General features: G+C 50.1%; 6 protein-coding genes across 6 annotated transcripts; 2 read left to right on the top strand and 4 right to left on the bottom strand.

The window, feature by feature from the left end:
• Positions 1–6: 6 nt before the first annotated feature.
• Positions 7–1,532, bottom strand: C8Q69DRAFT_502442 (centromere kinetochore component CENP-T-domain-containing protein; the record flags this gene model as incomplete). Its single annotated transcript, XM_028632394.1, has 4 exons — positions 7–574; positions 627–1,059; positions 1,133–1,364; positions 1,440–1,532. The coding sequence occupies 4 exons, from the start codon at positions 1,530–1,532 to the stop codon at positions 7–9; spliced, it is 1,326 nt and encodes a 441-aa protein (XP_028488536.1).
• Positions 1,533–1,775: 243 nt separating this feature from the next.
• On the top strand, positions 1,776–3,259 carry C8Q69DRAFT_523600 (U3-containing 90S pre-ribosomal complex subunit-domain containing protein). Its single transcript, XM_028633566.1, has 5 exons — positions 1,776–2,266; positions 2,368–2,542; positions 2,597–2,695; positions 2,761–2,813; positions 2,874–3,259. The coding sequence occupies exons 1-5, from the start codon at positions 1,870–1,872 to the stop codon at positions 3,053–3,055; spliced, it is 906 nt and encodes a 301-aa protein (XP_028488535.1). The 5' UTR covers positions 1,776–1,869; the 3' UTR covers positions 3,056–3,259.
• Positions 3,260–3,426: 167 nt separating this feature from the next.
• C8Q69DRAFT_449065 (hypothetical protein) lies at positions 3,427–4,953 on the top strand. Its single transcript, XM_028629340.1, has 3 exons — positions 3,427–4,090; positions 4,178–4,403; positions 4,481–4,953. The coding sequence occupies exons 1-3, from the start codon at positions 3,589–3,591 to the stop codon at positions 4,689–4,691; spliced, it is 939 nt and encodes a 312-aa protein (XP_028488534.1). The 5' UTR covers positions 3,427–3,588; the 3' UTR covers positions 4,692–4,953.
• A 378-nt stretch (positions 4,954–5,331) lies between these two features.
• Positions 5,332–6,592, bottom strand: C8Q69DRAFT_3301 (putative Rho GTPase Rac). Its single transcript, XM_028627459.1, has 7 exons — positions 6,505–6,592; positions 6,272–6,435; positions 6,170–6,202; positions 6,052–6,110; positions 5,815–5,995; positions 5,529–5,761; positions 5,332–5,469 (listed from the first exon to the last, which is right to left on the bottom strand). Exons 2-7 carry the CDS (start codon positions 6,302–6,304, stop codon positions 5,409–5,411), a joined length of 600 nt encoding a protein of 199 aa, XP_028488533.1. The 5' UTR covers positions 6,305–6,435; positions 6,505–6,592; the 3' UTR covers positions 5,332–5,408.
• A 2,256-nt stretch (positions 6,593–8,848) lies between these two features.
• C8Q69DRAFT_502437 (hypothetical protein) lies at positions 8,849–9,540 on the bottom strand (the record flags this gene model as incomplete). The annotated part of the gene is made up of 3 exons (XM_028632393.1): positions 8,849–8,996; positions 9,186–9,298; positions 9,478–9,540. The coding sequence occupies 3 exons, from the start codon at positions 9,538–9,540 to the stop codon at positions 8,849–8,851; spliced, it is 324 nt and encodes a 107-aa protein (XP_028488532.1).
• Positions 9,541–9,970: 430 nt separating this feature from the next.
• C8Q69DRAFT_449055 (glycosyltransferase family 20-domain-containing protein) lies at positions 9,971–13,300 on the bottom strand. The gene is made up of 2 exons (XM_028629339.1): positions 10,510–13,300; positions 9,971–10,451 (listed from the first exon to the last, which is right to left on the bottom strand). The coding sequence occupies exons 1-2, from the start codon at positions 12,830–12,832 to the stop codon at positions 10,282–10,284; spliced, it is 2,493 nt and encodes an 830-aa protein (XP_028488531.1). The 5' UTR covers positions 12,833–13,300; the 3' UTR covers positions 9,971–10,281.
• Between the last annotated feature and the right edge of the window lie 1,421 nt (positions 13,301–14,721).

The following is a 14,721-nucleotide window of genomic DNA, read 5'->3' as shown; positions in this document are numbered from 1 at the left end:
GATATATTACCGTCTCATTAGAGTCATGACATCTCCCTCGTCAATGGTCTTCCGTCCCGCGTGTTTGGCATAGGCCGCAAGGTCATCGCTGGCCTGTTCGAAGTACCACTCGGACGCTTGCTCGATCGCGGCCAACGTCTCTTTACTGAGCTTTGTCTTCGCTCCAGCGCTTGTCCGTGCAAATCTGGTAGCCAGTTTCTTCACCATAGCAGCCGGCAAGTTTGGAACTGGGTGGCCGTGCCGTGAGATCTTCTTCTCTTTCCGTCCTTGTCGCAGGGGTTCGTCGCGCAGCCCTCCTCCAATGGGTGCTTGTTGGGTTGATCCAGCCTCCGATGCTTGATCACCCATGTAGACCTCCATCCCAAAGCCGCCTGTCACATCATCGTCGTCCTCATCATCATTGTCGCCGCGCTCTGACAATGGCTGGAGCTCTGGCTCATGCTGCATGTCGGCGGTGTCCAGCATAAACCCGTCATCGTCATCCTGCGCAAGGTCCGGACCAGTGGCAGCTGCGGCGTTGGGACTCGGAAAGTTGAAGTCGAAGTTAAACCGTCCGAGATCATCAGTCTCCCCACTTTGTATTATATCAGCTGTGCTTGTCCTGTATATAGAGACTCACTACTTACCCTGCATCAAATCCAGCAGAAATACCCGTAACATCGCCTCTCTCCTCAGCTTCATCTTGTTGTAGCCCAGTGTAGTCCCCAGCGTCGGACAAGTCGTCAAGATTTTCTAACCTGCTCAAATCGCCAAAGTTCTCACTCAACCTGACGTCGCCGAAACTCATTCTCTCAAGCCTCGCGCGATCCGCCTCCGCCATTGCTCTTCGTGGGTATTCAATGGACGCCTGTGTTATATCCTCTTCTTCAAACGCCAATGACAGCCGCGGAGGCGGAATATCCGGGCCATCTTCGTCTTCTTCGTCCATCTCTATCGGTAATGACAATCTCGGCTTCGGTATCTCCGGCTCATTGTCGAGTTCATCAATCTCATCTTTCTTCGGCGGTTCTGGCTCTTCCTGCGGTGACGAACGAATCAGCGCCGACACAGGAGCAAGAGCTACAAATATCTAATCAGCAAATCACGCAGACATTTCACAGCTGACAGACTTCCTCAAGCAGGAAGTGATTACCTCTCCCCAGATTCCTCAAAATATCGAACGGTGTCTCCCTCTGCGGGCGTCCACTCTTTCTCCGGTCTCGTCCGGGTGTATTAGCCGCGCGACGCTGGATAGCTCGAAGCCCAAATGGTGTAGACGGTGCACCGGTTCGCGGTGTCCGTCGAGTGGCCGAACGGTTTGCGGATGGTGTTGCGAGACCCGTAAACCGGCCGGGTGTGGTGGGAAGTCTGGATATATCTGCGAACTGTATATGCCGATAAAATATATCATATTAGCTCCCTGCATTCTCTTAACAAAACAAATCTATCCATCGACTTACAGCTGGTGATGCTGCTGCTCTGCGTCCGGTCTCCTGGCCGGGAGTTCCAGAGCCGGGAGGTGACCGCCTCCCACGAGGATTGGGTGTCGACATTTATACTGTCAATGCGATTATCGAATCGTAAAACCCATCAGATGAAAAATTCAGCGCATTTGCATTGAGAGAATCCGCAATATAACGCCCTGATTCCAAGAGTTTTGGTCCGACTTCTCATCCGACTGCAAGCGCGTCGCGTGTTGTGGAGGGTCTTGGTCCGTGCGTCCTTATCGATAAGTATGATGACTAAGCGTATCAAGACCGGACGGTCAAAATTTCTTTGGAAGACAGCAACAAGACATAGATTACCCAGTCTGTCGTGCAGGGAGATCGCTTAACTATATCTGGTTATCCAGAGAAGTTACTGCTGAAGCTTCTCATTGACAGGAACAAAATGGCCGAGCATAATCCCGCAACGGCGCTCTCCGCCAAGGTGGATAAGAAGCGGAAGAGACATGCTGAAGAGCAGTCGTCCAAGACAGACAAGGCTGATGGCGCTACTGCTACTACGGTGGGAAATGCCTCGTCAGATGGGTCGAACAAGAAGAGGAAGAAGAATAAGGACAAGTATAACAAGAACAAGGGAAAGAAGGACAAATCAGAGAATAAAGACAAGCAGGATAAGCCCGCAAAGCCTGCAGAACCCCCTAAGGAGAGAGAGGGCAAGGACGGTATCAATGAGTCTATTCGCATGATGGATGGAGCGCTGTTGGCAGATCACTTTGCGCAGAGGACTAAGAAATTTAATAAGGAGATGACTCCTGTGGAGTTGAATGATCTACATGTTCCAGGTGAGTGGAAATCAATTCTATATTCTCTCTCTCTCCACCATTTCCCGCTCGACAATCCCCAGTGCACCATTCAGGAAATATATACTGATTAATTACTGCAGAACAAGCTTTCCTCGACACGACATCATTCGAATCGAGAAAACTGGAAAGCCTCCCTGAGTTTTTGAAGACGTTCAAAGGAAAGGATGAAGATCTCGCCAAGGCATCGGAAGAGAAGGGTTCCCCGCATACTCTTGTAGTGGCTGCTGCGGGACTTCGAGCTGCTGATCTCGTCAGGTCAGTCAATTCACTCGTTAGGATCTCGATCCAGACACTGACATCTCTCCATAGGGCTCTACGGCCATTCCAGAACAAGGAATCTATGGTCGGTAAGCTTTTCGCAAAGCACATCAAGCTGGATGAAGCCAAACAGTTTTGTGAAAGAGCAAGGTAAGTGCTGAAGCCCACACATAATGACAATATCATCGACTACGCAAATACTCACGCCTTTCTAGAATGGGCTTTGGTGTGGGAACACCCGTGCGGTTGATCGACCTGATTGACTCCGGTAAGCTGAAACACAATCCCCTACCCCATATGCGACGTAATACTAATATCTCAACTCCAGGAGCCCTCAAACTTACAGAAGTGAAGCGTATCGTGATCGATGCTTCGCACATCGACCAGAAACAGCGCGGCATCTTCGACATGAAAGAAATCTATCTCCCATTACTGAAACTCCTCACGAAACCTGAACTCCGTGAGCGGTATGGGGCGAAAAAAGCCAAGATTCAGATTTTGGCGTTTTAGAGCATGCATGAGCTCTTTTTTTTTTTTGAACGTTACTTGGAGATCGGAGGAGCATCTGTCTACATACTTAAAAGTTATGGGAATGGCGTCGATAGCATTTTGTTTCATGGACAGTTTAGAACTTGATTCCGCGGGATTGCATAGCTGAATCGAATTTACCCGAACGTGCATATATATAAATGTTTCATCTATCATTATTCCAGGAATAGAATCATATCCCATATTGATATTTCAACACCATCCATCACGGCATGGCAGTTTTCTATTTAGATCTGTCGAGTCCAGCGACGGGAGTATGAAATGCTTACATAACAACCCCGATAAACTCCCAACTAGCTAGCTACTCACCGCTCAGAAATGCGCCCGGCAGAATTTATTTTTCGATTAAAAAAAAAGCAAATCAATCGGAGATACGACATTATCGAATAATCCATTCTCTTCGATACCGGAATTTAGTCTGAAAAAAAGAAACTCAGCAATCCCACAGCACATCGTCAAACTCGCACTCAACAACCCCCCGAAGAACCATCACAATGGGCGAAAAAGCCGACAAGAAGCGCAAGCGTTCCCAGGCCACTTCCGAGGAAGTCGGCGAAACCGATGCGAAGATCGAGCAAGTCGACGTTGACAAGGAGGCGAGGAAGAAGTTGAAGCGCGAAGAGAAGCAAAAGAAGAAAGAATCGAAGAAGATTGAAGCTGAGGCGGAAGAATCGCAAGTGAAGGAAGATACGGAGGCGCAGGCGAAGAAAGAGAAGAAGAAGGAAAAGAAAAAGGCCGATAAGGAGGCTGAAAAGAAGAATGAGGAGAAGGAAGAGTCGAAAGATGTAGAGATGGAGGATGCTACGGAGGAGAAGCAGGATGAGAAGAAAGATAAAAAGAAGAAGACGAAGAAGGACAAGAAAAAGGAAAAGAAAGAGAATGGAGATGCTGCCAATGACGAACAAGCCGAAGCTGCGGAAGCGAACGAGCAGCAACAAGAGCAGGAGGAACAGCAGTATCACCAGCAGAAAAAAGTCCGATTCATCGTCTTCGTCGGTACGTTATACCTATATCCAGGACCAAGCCAAGCACTCTCCGTCATACCGTCATCTCTCGCAATGGTGCTAACTCCCAGTTTCGCAGGAAACCTCCCCTATACAGCAACCGTCGAATCGATCAAAAAGCACTTCGAAAAGAACCCTCCAGCCTCCGTGCGTGTCGCCACAGAGAAGGGCAGCAGCAAATGCCGCGGATTCGCCTTTATCGAATTCGACCACTACGACCGTATGAAGACCTGCTTGAAACTATACCACCACTCGCAATTCGACGATGGCAAGTCCCCCGCGCGGAGGATCAATGTCGAATTGACGTAAGTCAACACCCTATGCCCCCTCCCCATGGTACTAGTATGGAACACGTTTTCTGATCATATTTCATGGTTTCTAGCGCCGGCGGTGGAGGTAAATCCGAAAACCGCAAAGAGAAGCTAAAGCAGAAGAACAAGAAGCTCGAAGAGGAGCGGAAACGCGCCTTGCAGGAGCAGAAGAAGCAGCCGTCGAAAGAGAATAAATCTTACAACAATAACAACGGCGGCCAAGAAGATTGGCAAGGTGGTATCCACCCCAGTCGAAGGGGAAGAGTTTCTGGTTCTTACTAGGAGGTTTGCTAGATGATTTGATAACATTTGTTTCGAGGCGACCATGCATGTCTTCTTTTCTGTTATTGATTATCTTGACATTACCGCGATGATGGTGAATCACTAATTCCCTTCGCCTTTCTGAATATATCCCGCATATGGCTTCATATGTATAAAAATTTACGAGGACATTGTTATGAAAATGCTTTGGCATGAGAAAGCCTTCTTCTATACATCGACTTTGAAAACCAGCTCTCAGTCCCAGAATCCGTCGAGTCTCAAGGAAGCAAGAGTGCAACCTTCGGCGAACTACGAGTAGTTAACCCCCTTTGATCTGCCAATAGGCGACAAGAAGTCTGATAGTCAAGGAAGAGGTTCATTTACTAATTATATCAATGCTTGATGAAACAGAAATACAAGCAATTTCGGAAATTAACAGATCAACAAACTGTCAACAACCAAAGACAAGTCGATCATGGAGATTTGTTTGAGTCTATTAGGTTTAGAAAGAAAAGGAAAGATGCAATGCAGCGAGCTTCATGTTCTCTGTATCTCTTGGATGTGATTGTAAGTAGTAATAAGTGACAGGGTTGGGTGGGTGATGAGAAATCAGCAAAAGTCAACCGTCAATATCACGTTTGCAGCATGACCTAAACTGCCCGGACGCCTTGGAATAAATATCAAGAAAATAAAGAAATTAACTACTGGTAAATGTATGAAATGGACACTTTCGATGCTTTACAGAATGAGACACTTCTTACTCTTCGGTTTCGGGGCAGGGCGCGGATTAAGAACAGCACTGCGGGAGTTAGCATTCGTCGGTCCCAGACTTCCAACTTTGAATCGGGATGCGCATACCGGATAGCCTCATCGAACACGCTCTTCAGATTACGCTGAGTCAGCGCAGAGCATTCAAGGTACTTGTGAGCTTTGATCTCCTTGGCCACCGCGAGCGCCTGCTCATATGAGACAGGCTCCATTCTCTTTGCGCGGAGAGCCTCGGTGGTGGCCTTGTCTTCTCGTAGATCCAGCTTGGTGCCGACCAGGATCTTCGGAACGTTTGGCGCGTGGTGCTCGATTTCAGGGTACCACTGTGGTGATTGTCAGCTACTTCATACCCAAACCGCATTATCCAATCACATACCTTGGCCTTGACGTTGTCGAAAGAGGGCGGGCTGACGATCGAGAAGCAGATCAAGAAAACATCGGTCTGTGGATACGACAAGGGGCGCAGTCGATCGTAATCCTCCTGTCCTGCAGTATCCCACAATCCCAAGCTGATGGGCCGGCCATCGACCATCACACTTGCTGAGTAGTTGTCAAACCTATCCAGTCATCAGCAAAGACCATGATTGTTATCGACTTTGAACAGGAAACTAACACGGTGGGAATATATTCTCCAGGGAAGGCATTGGTTGTATAAGAGATTAGAAGACATGTCTGTCTCACTGGTTAATTGCCATTCCAGCTTCCAGAAGGAATCGATAAGCAGGGATTACCTTGCCGACAGCACCGTCTCCGGTCACCACACACTTGTTCGCGCCGTGTCAGCCACGAGTCCCAAGTCTCTTTCAATATCGCAGTATATAAGCCAAGCTCACCTTCAATGACTGAGTCGCAGGGCCCGACGCCATTTTATGCAGATGTTCTTATAAGAATTAAAGTAACTTTTTTATATGCAGACGATGATAGGGTATCGAGTAGGTCGAAATCGACGATATAGTGCGAAAGGGGTCGTCAGATGCGAAGCAGAATCCAAGGGTATCTGGTAGAGATGCGTTAGTCGTCGTTCGAGCGGACATGGCGACGGGGCGAGGGATGGAGACGGACGGACCTTCAAAAAACGTCGCTCAACAGGCTAGAAGAACGCTTTGCAGATAGATAGAATGCAGGTCCAAGAAGAACGGTGCGGAGAGTTCGAGCTGTCTGACTGAACGTATATCTCCACGATCAAGGACCGCGAGTTGATATTGCCAGCGGGGTCCGGACCACGCAGCGCAGATATTATAATAATACTCTCACGGTAGAATCGATGTCGATGTCGAAGTCGAAGTCGGGGAACTGTACTGGATGGAGCTTTGGGGGAGGCGGGGAAACCGTGGGCTAAGGCGTGCGCGACCGTAGTGAGATAACAGCTGTTCAATGGAATCCAGCGAGATGGCAGAGGCAGAGGCGAGGATGGCTGTAGGTGACGATCCCCAAGAGCAGGATGGGAGAGACCGCGAAGGCACACAGTGCGTCGTTGACCTGGAGCTTTTGGGGGGAGGGGGAGGAGAGAATCAGGGGCTGGAGAAGGCTGGAGAGGTTCGCGGCAAGTCAACGGGCTGCCGACCAACTGCCACAGCGCCGAAACGAACAATCAACTAGCTAACTAACAATCTCTCGCGATGGGCTGTCAGAGAGCAATGCAGAAGCAATAATGCAGAAGCAGGGGAATGTGTCTAACGGACAGCCACCAGATGCTTTTTTGCCTTCGTTCGAGAAGCTTACTCTAAGCCTGGAACGTTTCCTTTCGTGCTTGACCTCCTCCTGTTGCTGCTACAGCTACACCAACTACTAGATTGCCCCCTTAGGGCGGGACGAGGCCAGTCTGTCTGAGCGTGTTAGTTAGGGTCTTTGGGAGGCTCCAAAGTGGTGGATCTTGACGATGGTGGAGCGAAGGCCATCAGTTAGTGAGTCTGGAGGGCTGGAAAGGTCTTAACCCATCCGCTAACCTCGCTCCCAGCTCCACGATGATATCCAAACTCCAAGCTGTTGTTCAGTCTGACTGCCAGTTTGGATACGTATTCGCTGAACCCCAGGGCGCCCGTCCATGGTTCCGGCCCGGTAAGGGGTTTTTTCCAAAAATAAGCCATTGACCATGTTGAGCAGTTCACTCTCCAGAAGAAGTCAAAAACACTCTCCGTGTTACTACGATTCACCACCTTCTCTCCCCTATTCTTCAACGGTTCAACTTCAACCGTCTCGTTCGTGTCAAAGCTTTCTAAACTTCCGAACGGCTTAACCCAGGTTGTCTCTCGCCTCCGCCACCCGGGGCCCACGATGGCTGGACGCTTCGTCCGTCACAAAGTGCGCCAGTCCTGATTGGCCTCCCGTGTCATCGACCCGGTTGAACTATCGAGGCGTCGGCTAAGCTGTCAGGGACTGGAAGGGACCATCGCTTCTCGCCTGATTAGACGACACAATTCGGTACATCCGATGGACGCGGCAGCTGTGCACTTGTACCATACTCATGGAATTCAACACCAAGCAAGAGCAAGTAGTTCCACGGTGCAGGAGCCAGGCGCAACTGATCCTCCGGGCCAAGGTAGCATCGCCGTTCCAGTGCGCGACAGAGGCCGTTATCGAGGGCTTCGGATGCCTCAGACATCTCTGAAACTCGCGTGACGCAGAACACTAGCAGTCATCCAATACACGCAACCGATGGCGATAAATCAGATAAGACTCCTGGATGGATTTTCCTTGGCTATGATAGATTCAAACGTCTCACCACCTGGATCTATCTCTATCCGTCACCAACGACTCCCATCTTGACACAACGTCTTACCCGATCTGAATTCGTATAACCCGGATTAGCATGCCTATTCGAGCAGTAGTAAATATTATTACAGAGCATCTCCAACTTGATTATTATTCTGGGCATATAGTTCCAGCTCGACCCGAGAGATCTTGGTGAACCGACACCTCCCCGCATATCTGATCCTCTAGTGGCGGACTAGCCGGCTCGGAACTTATCTCAGTTTGCGGCGCGCTACAAGGGCTGCGTGGTAGTTACTGCAGCTTTCCGAACTGTCACATATGGTATGTTCTAGAGGACAGCTCCGTACAGGAGAGCGTACGTGTGGGATTTTCCGAGCCACCACCACGTGGGTTGGTGAGACGTACTACGGCCTTAAAGTGATTCTGCAGGGGTGCTCTAGTTAGTCGTTTCCGGTGTTTTTATTTTCTTAATTCTAACAGCAGAGACAGATTACAATTCGAGGTCTCATAGTTAACCTTAGCCACTGTTTCCAACTATCCTTCTGGCTAGTGAACAAACATCTAGAACAGACTATCCAATTACAAAGAACCCCAGTACAGATTCAAATATATCTCATGACTAGACTCATAGATATATACATATATATACCCAGCCACGGACACATGAAGAAAAAGATGCCCCCCTGAAAGAACCAGATTTACATCTTCGACCGTCCCTCGTATCCAAACAGGAAAGACCCGATCTTAATATCGAACGGCTTCGTTGTCAAATCAGGCACCTTGGCGGCCAACTGCTGGAAATGCTCCGTCTTGAGATGCGCGTCTACGGTTGCTTGGTTCTTGTACCTGTGATTTATCACGGTTAATCAATGCCCCAGAGAAAAATTATATATAATAAAAGAGAGAGAGAGAGAGAGAGAGAGAAACTCGGAGAAGAAATTCGGAGCCAACGGGTAATAACTAGCTAACAGCAGAAGGAACAGTTCCCGGAGAAAAAAGTTATTGTTGGGTGTTGGGGGACAACGCATAACTTACTTCTCAACAAAAATGACCTCATCCTTATCCTGCACTTTCAAAGCATAATAAATCAACGTATCGGGCTCGGTCGCGTGGACTTTTTCAGCGCATTCCTTGCCGATGGCGATGAGCTATTTTCGATTTCAGCATGTTAGATAGATAGATAATTATGTAGTTTATTTGGTTTCGTTCGTTCGATTTTTGGCCGAGAACCAAATCGAGACAGAGATAGAGATAGAGAGATGAATCATTCGAGTTATGGGCTGGGAAAAGGAAAAGGTCAGGCTTTTTGAATTGATTAGCAACGAACCTCGTCAGCTTTCCCGGGCTTCGGGTAAAAAGTAGCCACGATATGAATCTCTCCGGAGGACATGATGGTGGGAAGTCTGGTCGGTTGGGGATAGTTATATATATAGGAGATGATATCAATTGATGGAATGACTTCCTGTAATGATAGAGCGGGAGGAAAAAAAAATCTTATCTCAAACGATTGATCCGGCGGCTTCCTTGTAGGTTTAAATACTGTACGTCGTCAAGTTAGGTATATTCATACATTTATAATCAGAATCCAAGCCTAACCTAGAAAGCGGATATCCCCCCCTCCCCCGCTGCACGTGATGTTGAGAACATTAGTAAGCTACTTATTTGAGTCGGATTTAGTTAACTAACTTATTATTGTTACTATTCATCACTACTCCGTGTTACTATCTTTCGGGGATGATCTTGTCTAGTCACTACGCTTCATACAGTTCGGTGCTGTCGTGAACGTGTTAAAAGATCAGTAGGTTAGATATCCTGACGGATCTGAACACTTGTGCTGTCATAGCAACCAGGCGAGTTCGAACAATTGAATCGCATTATATATATATATCTCTATATGAATCAATGACTCTCCCCGGGAACTGAGAACCCTAACTGGGAGACCGACTAGTCTATCATGTGCTATGACCAACCCAACACAACACCGTCCATGGCTATACCACGGACAGCCCCTGCCCAATGCCTTCCTTATAATGCCGATGCAAACTGGCATATCCTGGACATATACGCGTGTTTAGACACGGTGCTAAAGAAGCTGAAAAAGAGAATTCGTCATCCGTAGCGAACTCGTCCCTCAGTATTCCTCGGAACAAGAGCTGCTGTTCAACATGGCGACACAGGAAATCACATCAGCAGGCTCCAGCAGGTGCCAGTTCGCATCCGTCTGCTTGGAGCTGGCGCCAACCGTCACGGTATAAACGTGGTCGGAAGGAAGATGACAGTCGCGGAGAGCCCGGAACATATCTATCAAGCGTCAGTACATGTACACGTTGAAATTGAAGAACAAAAAAAGAAAACTTACCCTCGTCGGTAAAGTCGTCTCCCAGGCACAGGATGAATTCCGGTGCGGATTCTGGGAGCGGCCCGTACTCCTTGACCAACCTGGCCGCAATAAAGCCCTTGTTGACAAAGGTCGGTCTCACTTCGAGATTGGCCTTGCCAGCCATGACCTCCACGTCCCATTTCTTGCCCACTGTCTCCTCGAGCTGCCTCCGGCACTCCTTCGCCTGGAAAGCACCATACTCGGGATCCGCACGGCGATAGTGCCATGTCAGAGCGACCTTCTTCTTCTCAATGAACGATCCCTGCGTCCGTTCGGTGAAGTGCTGGAAGACCTCCATCACCTCCTTCTGCCATCCCATATCCGTCCGCTCGGCCAGGTTCTCCCAATCATCCGAGCGTGGCTTGCGGATGAAGCATCCGTGCTCGGCGCTCAGCCCGAGCTCTGGGATATGGCCCATCCACTCGTCCAGGAAGGCTTGATCTCGCCCACTGATGATCCACACTGCGTTCCTGGGGTCCGCTGCAAGAGTCTTGATCGTCCGCAGGACCCGGTCGGACGGGATGGCCGCCTGCGGGTCCTTGACAATGGGCGTCAAGGTGCCGTCATAGTCGAACATGAACAGTCTCTTCCGGGCAATGCGGTACTGTTTGAGTAACTTTGACCTATCCAAGGCGGGTGTAGCGATCGACTGGTCAAAGGAGGTCAGGTTGGTCAGGAGGCGGTGCAGGTACTGCGTTGACCAGGCTGCAATGTTATTTGATGTGACGTGCTTGTAGAGCTTCGTGTGCTGTTCCAGTCTCTGCTCCGGAGACATGGTCAGCGCCTGGTTGATGGCGGCTGCCACTCCCCCTTGGTCCCACGGGTTGATGTGAATCGCGCTGGGCAGTGACCCTGCCGTTCCGGAGAATTCGGACAGGATCAGGGGGCTGTGGTTGTTCTGCTGGCACACCACGTACTCCAGACTGGTTGAGTTCATGCCGTCTCGAACAGTGGTGATCAGACCGACGTCGGCAACTCGCAATAGGGCAAAATATTCCACTTTCGAGAGGTACTGCGGGTAGTACTGAACAGGAGAAAAGCTGAGCGAGCCGAAACGACCATTGATGGTAGATACGAGATTGGATATTTGGCTCGCGACCTTGGTATCCGCATCCTCCTTCTCCTCCTCGAGACTCGTCGGAGTGGTCACCTGGATCAAAACCACCTTGTCGCGCCACTCAGGGTACCGCTCCAGGAACGTCTCGAACGCCTGTAACTTCTGGGCCACTCCACGAACGCTGTCCAGCCGGTCACGACCGACGATAATTTTCTTCCCTGCATATAGTTGGCGGATACCGGCCACTGCGTCCTCAATCTCCTGGCTACCGAAGGCTACTCTCTGGACATTCTGCACGTCAATTCCAATGGGGAACACATCGACAGCGACGTGTGCGCCATAGGCATCGACTCCCGCAGAATTGGAGTCAAAGCCCAATACTCGCGTGCAGCACGAAGAAAAGTGCCTTGAGTAAGAGAAAGTCTGGAAACCGATCATGTTGGAACCGAGGACGCCCGTCAGGACTTCCTTGCGCTTGGCCAGACAGCGCATGTACTCACTGCTGGGAAAGGGGGCGTGCAGGAAGAAACCAACGTAGATGTTCGGAAGTCGCTGTCTCAACATCCCGGGCACAAGGAACAGGTGGTAATCATGGACCCAGACGATGTCGCCCGGCTGATACGCCTTCGCAATGCGATCCGCAAATAGACGATTCAGGCGGACATAATCAGCCCACCATTTGCGTTCTGATCTGCCATCGGTTGGGCCGTTCTGCTTGTAGTGGAGTAGAGGATAGAGCTCACGCTCCGCATAGCGCCTCCATCTACCTTGATCCTTCAGGACAATATCGTCTTGCGGCTCGTCCGATTCGTCGAACAACCAGAGCGGAAGGATCCTTCCGTACCGGCTGTCTTGAAGCTGGGTTTCGAGACGCTGGCGATCTTCTTTCGTCACTCTGATGCCCTCCACCAGCGGGTTCGCAGGTGGCTTCTGACGAGCATCCACCGGAATGGGCGCGGCAGCTTTGTTGAGTGCAGGACGGACGCCGCTGGCAGCTGCGGGGAGATTCCCCTCGATATTGACCGAGAGAGGCTGTAGAGGCGTCTTTCCATCTGGAATTGGTTCCACCTCCCCGGTCCAGCCGACCAGCGTATGGGACCATGTGGACTCGGGTGATGCTAAATACGCGAATGAATCGAACAAAGACAACGTTCCGGGGCGTTGCTTGAGATCCTTTTGAGAGAAACCATCAGCCGAGAGAATAAGACAAGACAGACACAGACTGGAGAGAGAGAATGAGGTCATACCCAGTCTGCCCCGGACCGGAAGCCCAGTTTGTATGGAATGCAGAACGCCGCGTTGATGATCCTCCCCGTCAACTTCAGCCCCGGATGGGCCGCTCGAAGGTCTGTCCCGGGCGTCTTGGGGGTTGACTCCCCGACCAGGCTCAACCGTCGTAGGAGCTCTGGACCGGATCTGGCTCCCTCCATCGCTTCAGCGGGAGTGGATGGCGATTTGGCAGCGGTTTCCTTGCTGCTTTGGACCTTATCAAAGTACGACGGACCGTCGCTGGACGGTTGATCTACCTTATCGACACTCATGCTCGGTGTTGCGGTCGATGCCTTCCGGTAGGCATCCTCCCCCAGTGTCTTCAAGCCGGGTCCCACGATAACGGGTTCAGGCTGCCCGTCGGGCAGCTTGCCAGGGCTCTCTGGTACCGGAGATGCCATGGCTGGGAGATGCGCGCGATGTGAAAGGGAGAGATCAATGGCTGCCAGAAAGAGAAGGAAAAAGTCAGCAGGTGGCCATTCCGAAATGATGTAACGCTGAGTGGTGGTACGGTGGTTCGTTGGCTACCTTGCACAAGAACGAGCCCGACGGTCGCAATCGATCAATTCAGAGATTCTTCTAAGCGAGAAATACACCAGCCATGGATGTCGCCGTCAAGGTCACCAGAGAGAGGAACTAGTAACTAGAAAATCAAGAGTGACCAAGGCTGATCGTGCCAGGAACGTCACTGGGATCACGATGTCGGAATTGGCCAGCACAGATGATTCACCGGAGGGGAGGGAGAAAGCCGGATCAACCTGGAGAACAGTGAGGGGTTCCGTGAAGGAGAGATGAGGAGAAAAAACAGGTACAGCCAGCGGGGAGACTGCCAAGGACAGAATTGAGTGATAATAAAGTGTCGGGGGAGCAGTCGTGCTTCTTGATGTCGGGGCTCACCTCCTAAGTTAGTCGTGCTGGTCGCTTCTAGAAATAGCAGATGGGAATTAATTAGTTCGTTAGCTGGCGTGGAGGGGCTCTGGTTCTTTTGGCGCGAGATGGTCTCTGCTCTGCCTTAGCCGTTGGCGGAGTGAAAGGGCCCGTCTGGACTCGACTCTAAGAATGCTAGTCGGACGATGATTATTATGGTATATTATTATTGAGTGCCTTTACTAGATAGAGTGATCGATAATAATATCAGCAGTGGCGGGTTGGATGCATCCAGCCAGGAGAACAGCAGCGATGGAAATATAATAACAAAACTGATCTCTAATGGATTATAATAATCATATCCGAAATCCTCCTCAGAATTAATTAATGAATTAATCAATTAATTGATTCACTTCCAGGATTTGCAGGCCAAAAACCCCCCACCATCTACCTACGTCATGCGCAACTTCGCAGGCAAAATCCGGCTCGACCGACGTTCCTGGCGCTTCACGTCTCAAGCCACATCATTATTGCCCTTCGTTTCCTACTCTAGACTCAGTCTTTGACTGCCAGCCAGCCATGGTCTCCCTCGCACATATTCGTGGTTGACTTCCCCGATCGACGCATCTCGACGGTTTGCCAGCCCATGCACTCGATCAGTCGGACTGGCCTGTATCGCCATGAGAAAGTGACGGAATGGCGGCGAAGTGCGCGGAAGCATCGCGCCGCAACTCTCAGGTGGAATGCTGAAGCTTGTTGGGCGATCGAGCATTTGCCGCTAGTCCCCCTGACTCAATTCTTAATTGGAAAAAGGAGGAATGGGCTAACTAACTTGTAGACGGGGTAACTAGAGTACCGTATCTACTCTAGATAGGGGCTAACTACGGGGACGATGTCGAACACGGGGCAATAATAGTCAACCCAGAATACGAATCAGGGAGACACAAAGGAGACTAGAGTACTCTCGTGATCAAGAGTGGAAATAGTAATAGTAAAAA

This window comes from Paecilomyces variotii (genome assembly GCF_004022145.1).
Source record: "Paecilomyces variotii strain CBS 101075 chromosome Unknown C8Q69scaffold_1, whole genome shotgun sequence".
Taxonomy (NCBI): domain Eukaryota; kingdom Fungi; phylum Ascomycota; class Eurotiomycetes; order Eurotiales; family Thermoascaceae; genus Paecilomyces; species Paecilomyces variotii.
This window is presented reverse-complemented; position numbering and strand designations above follow the sequence as displayed.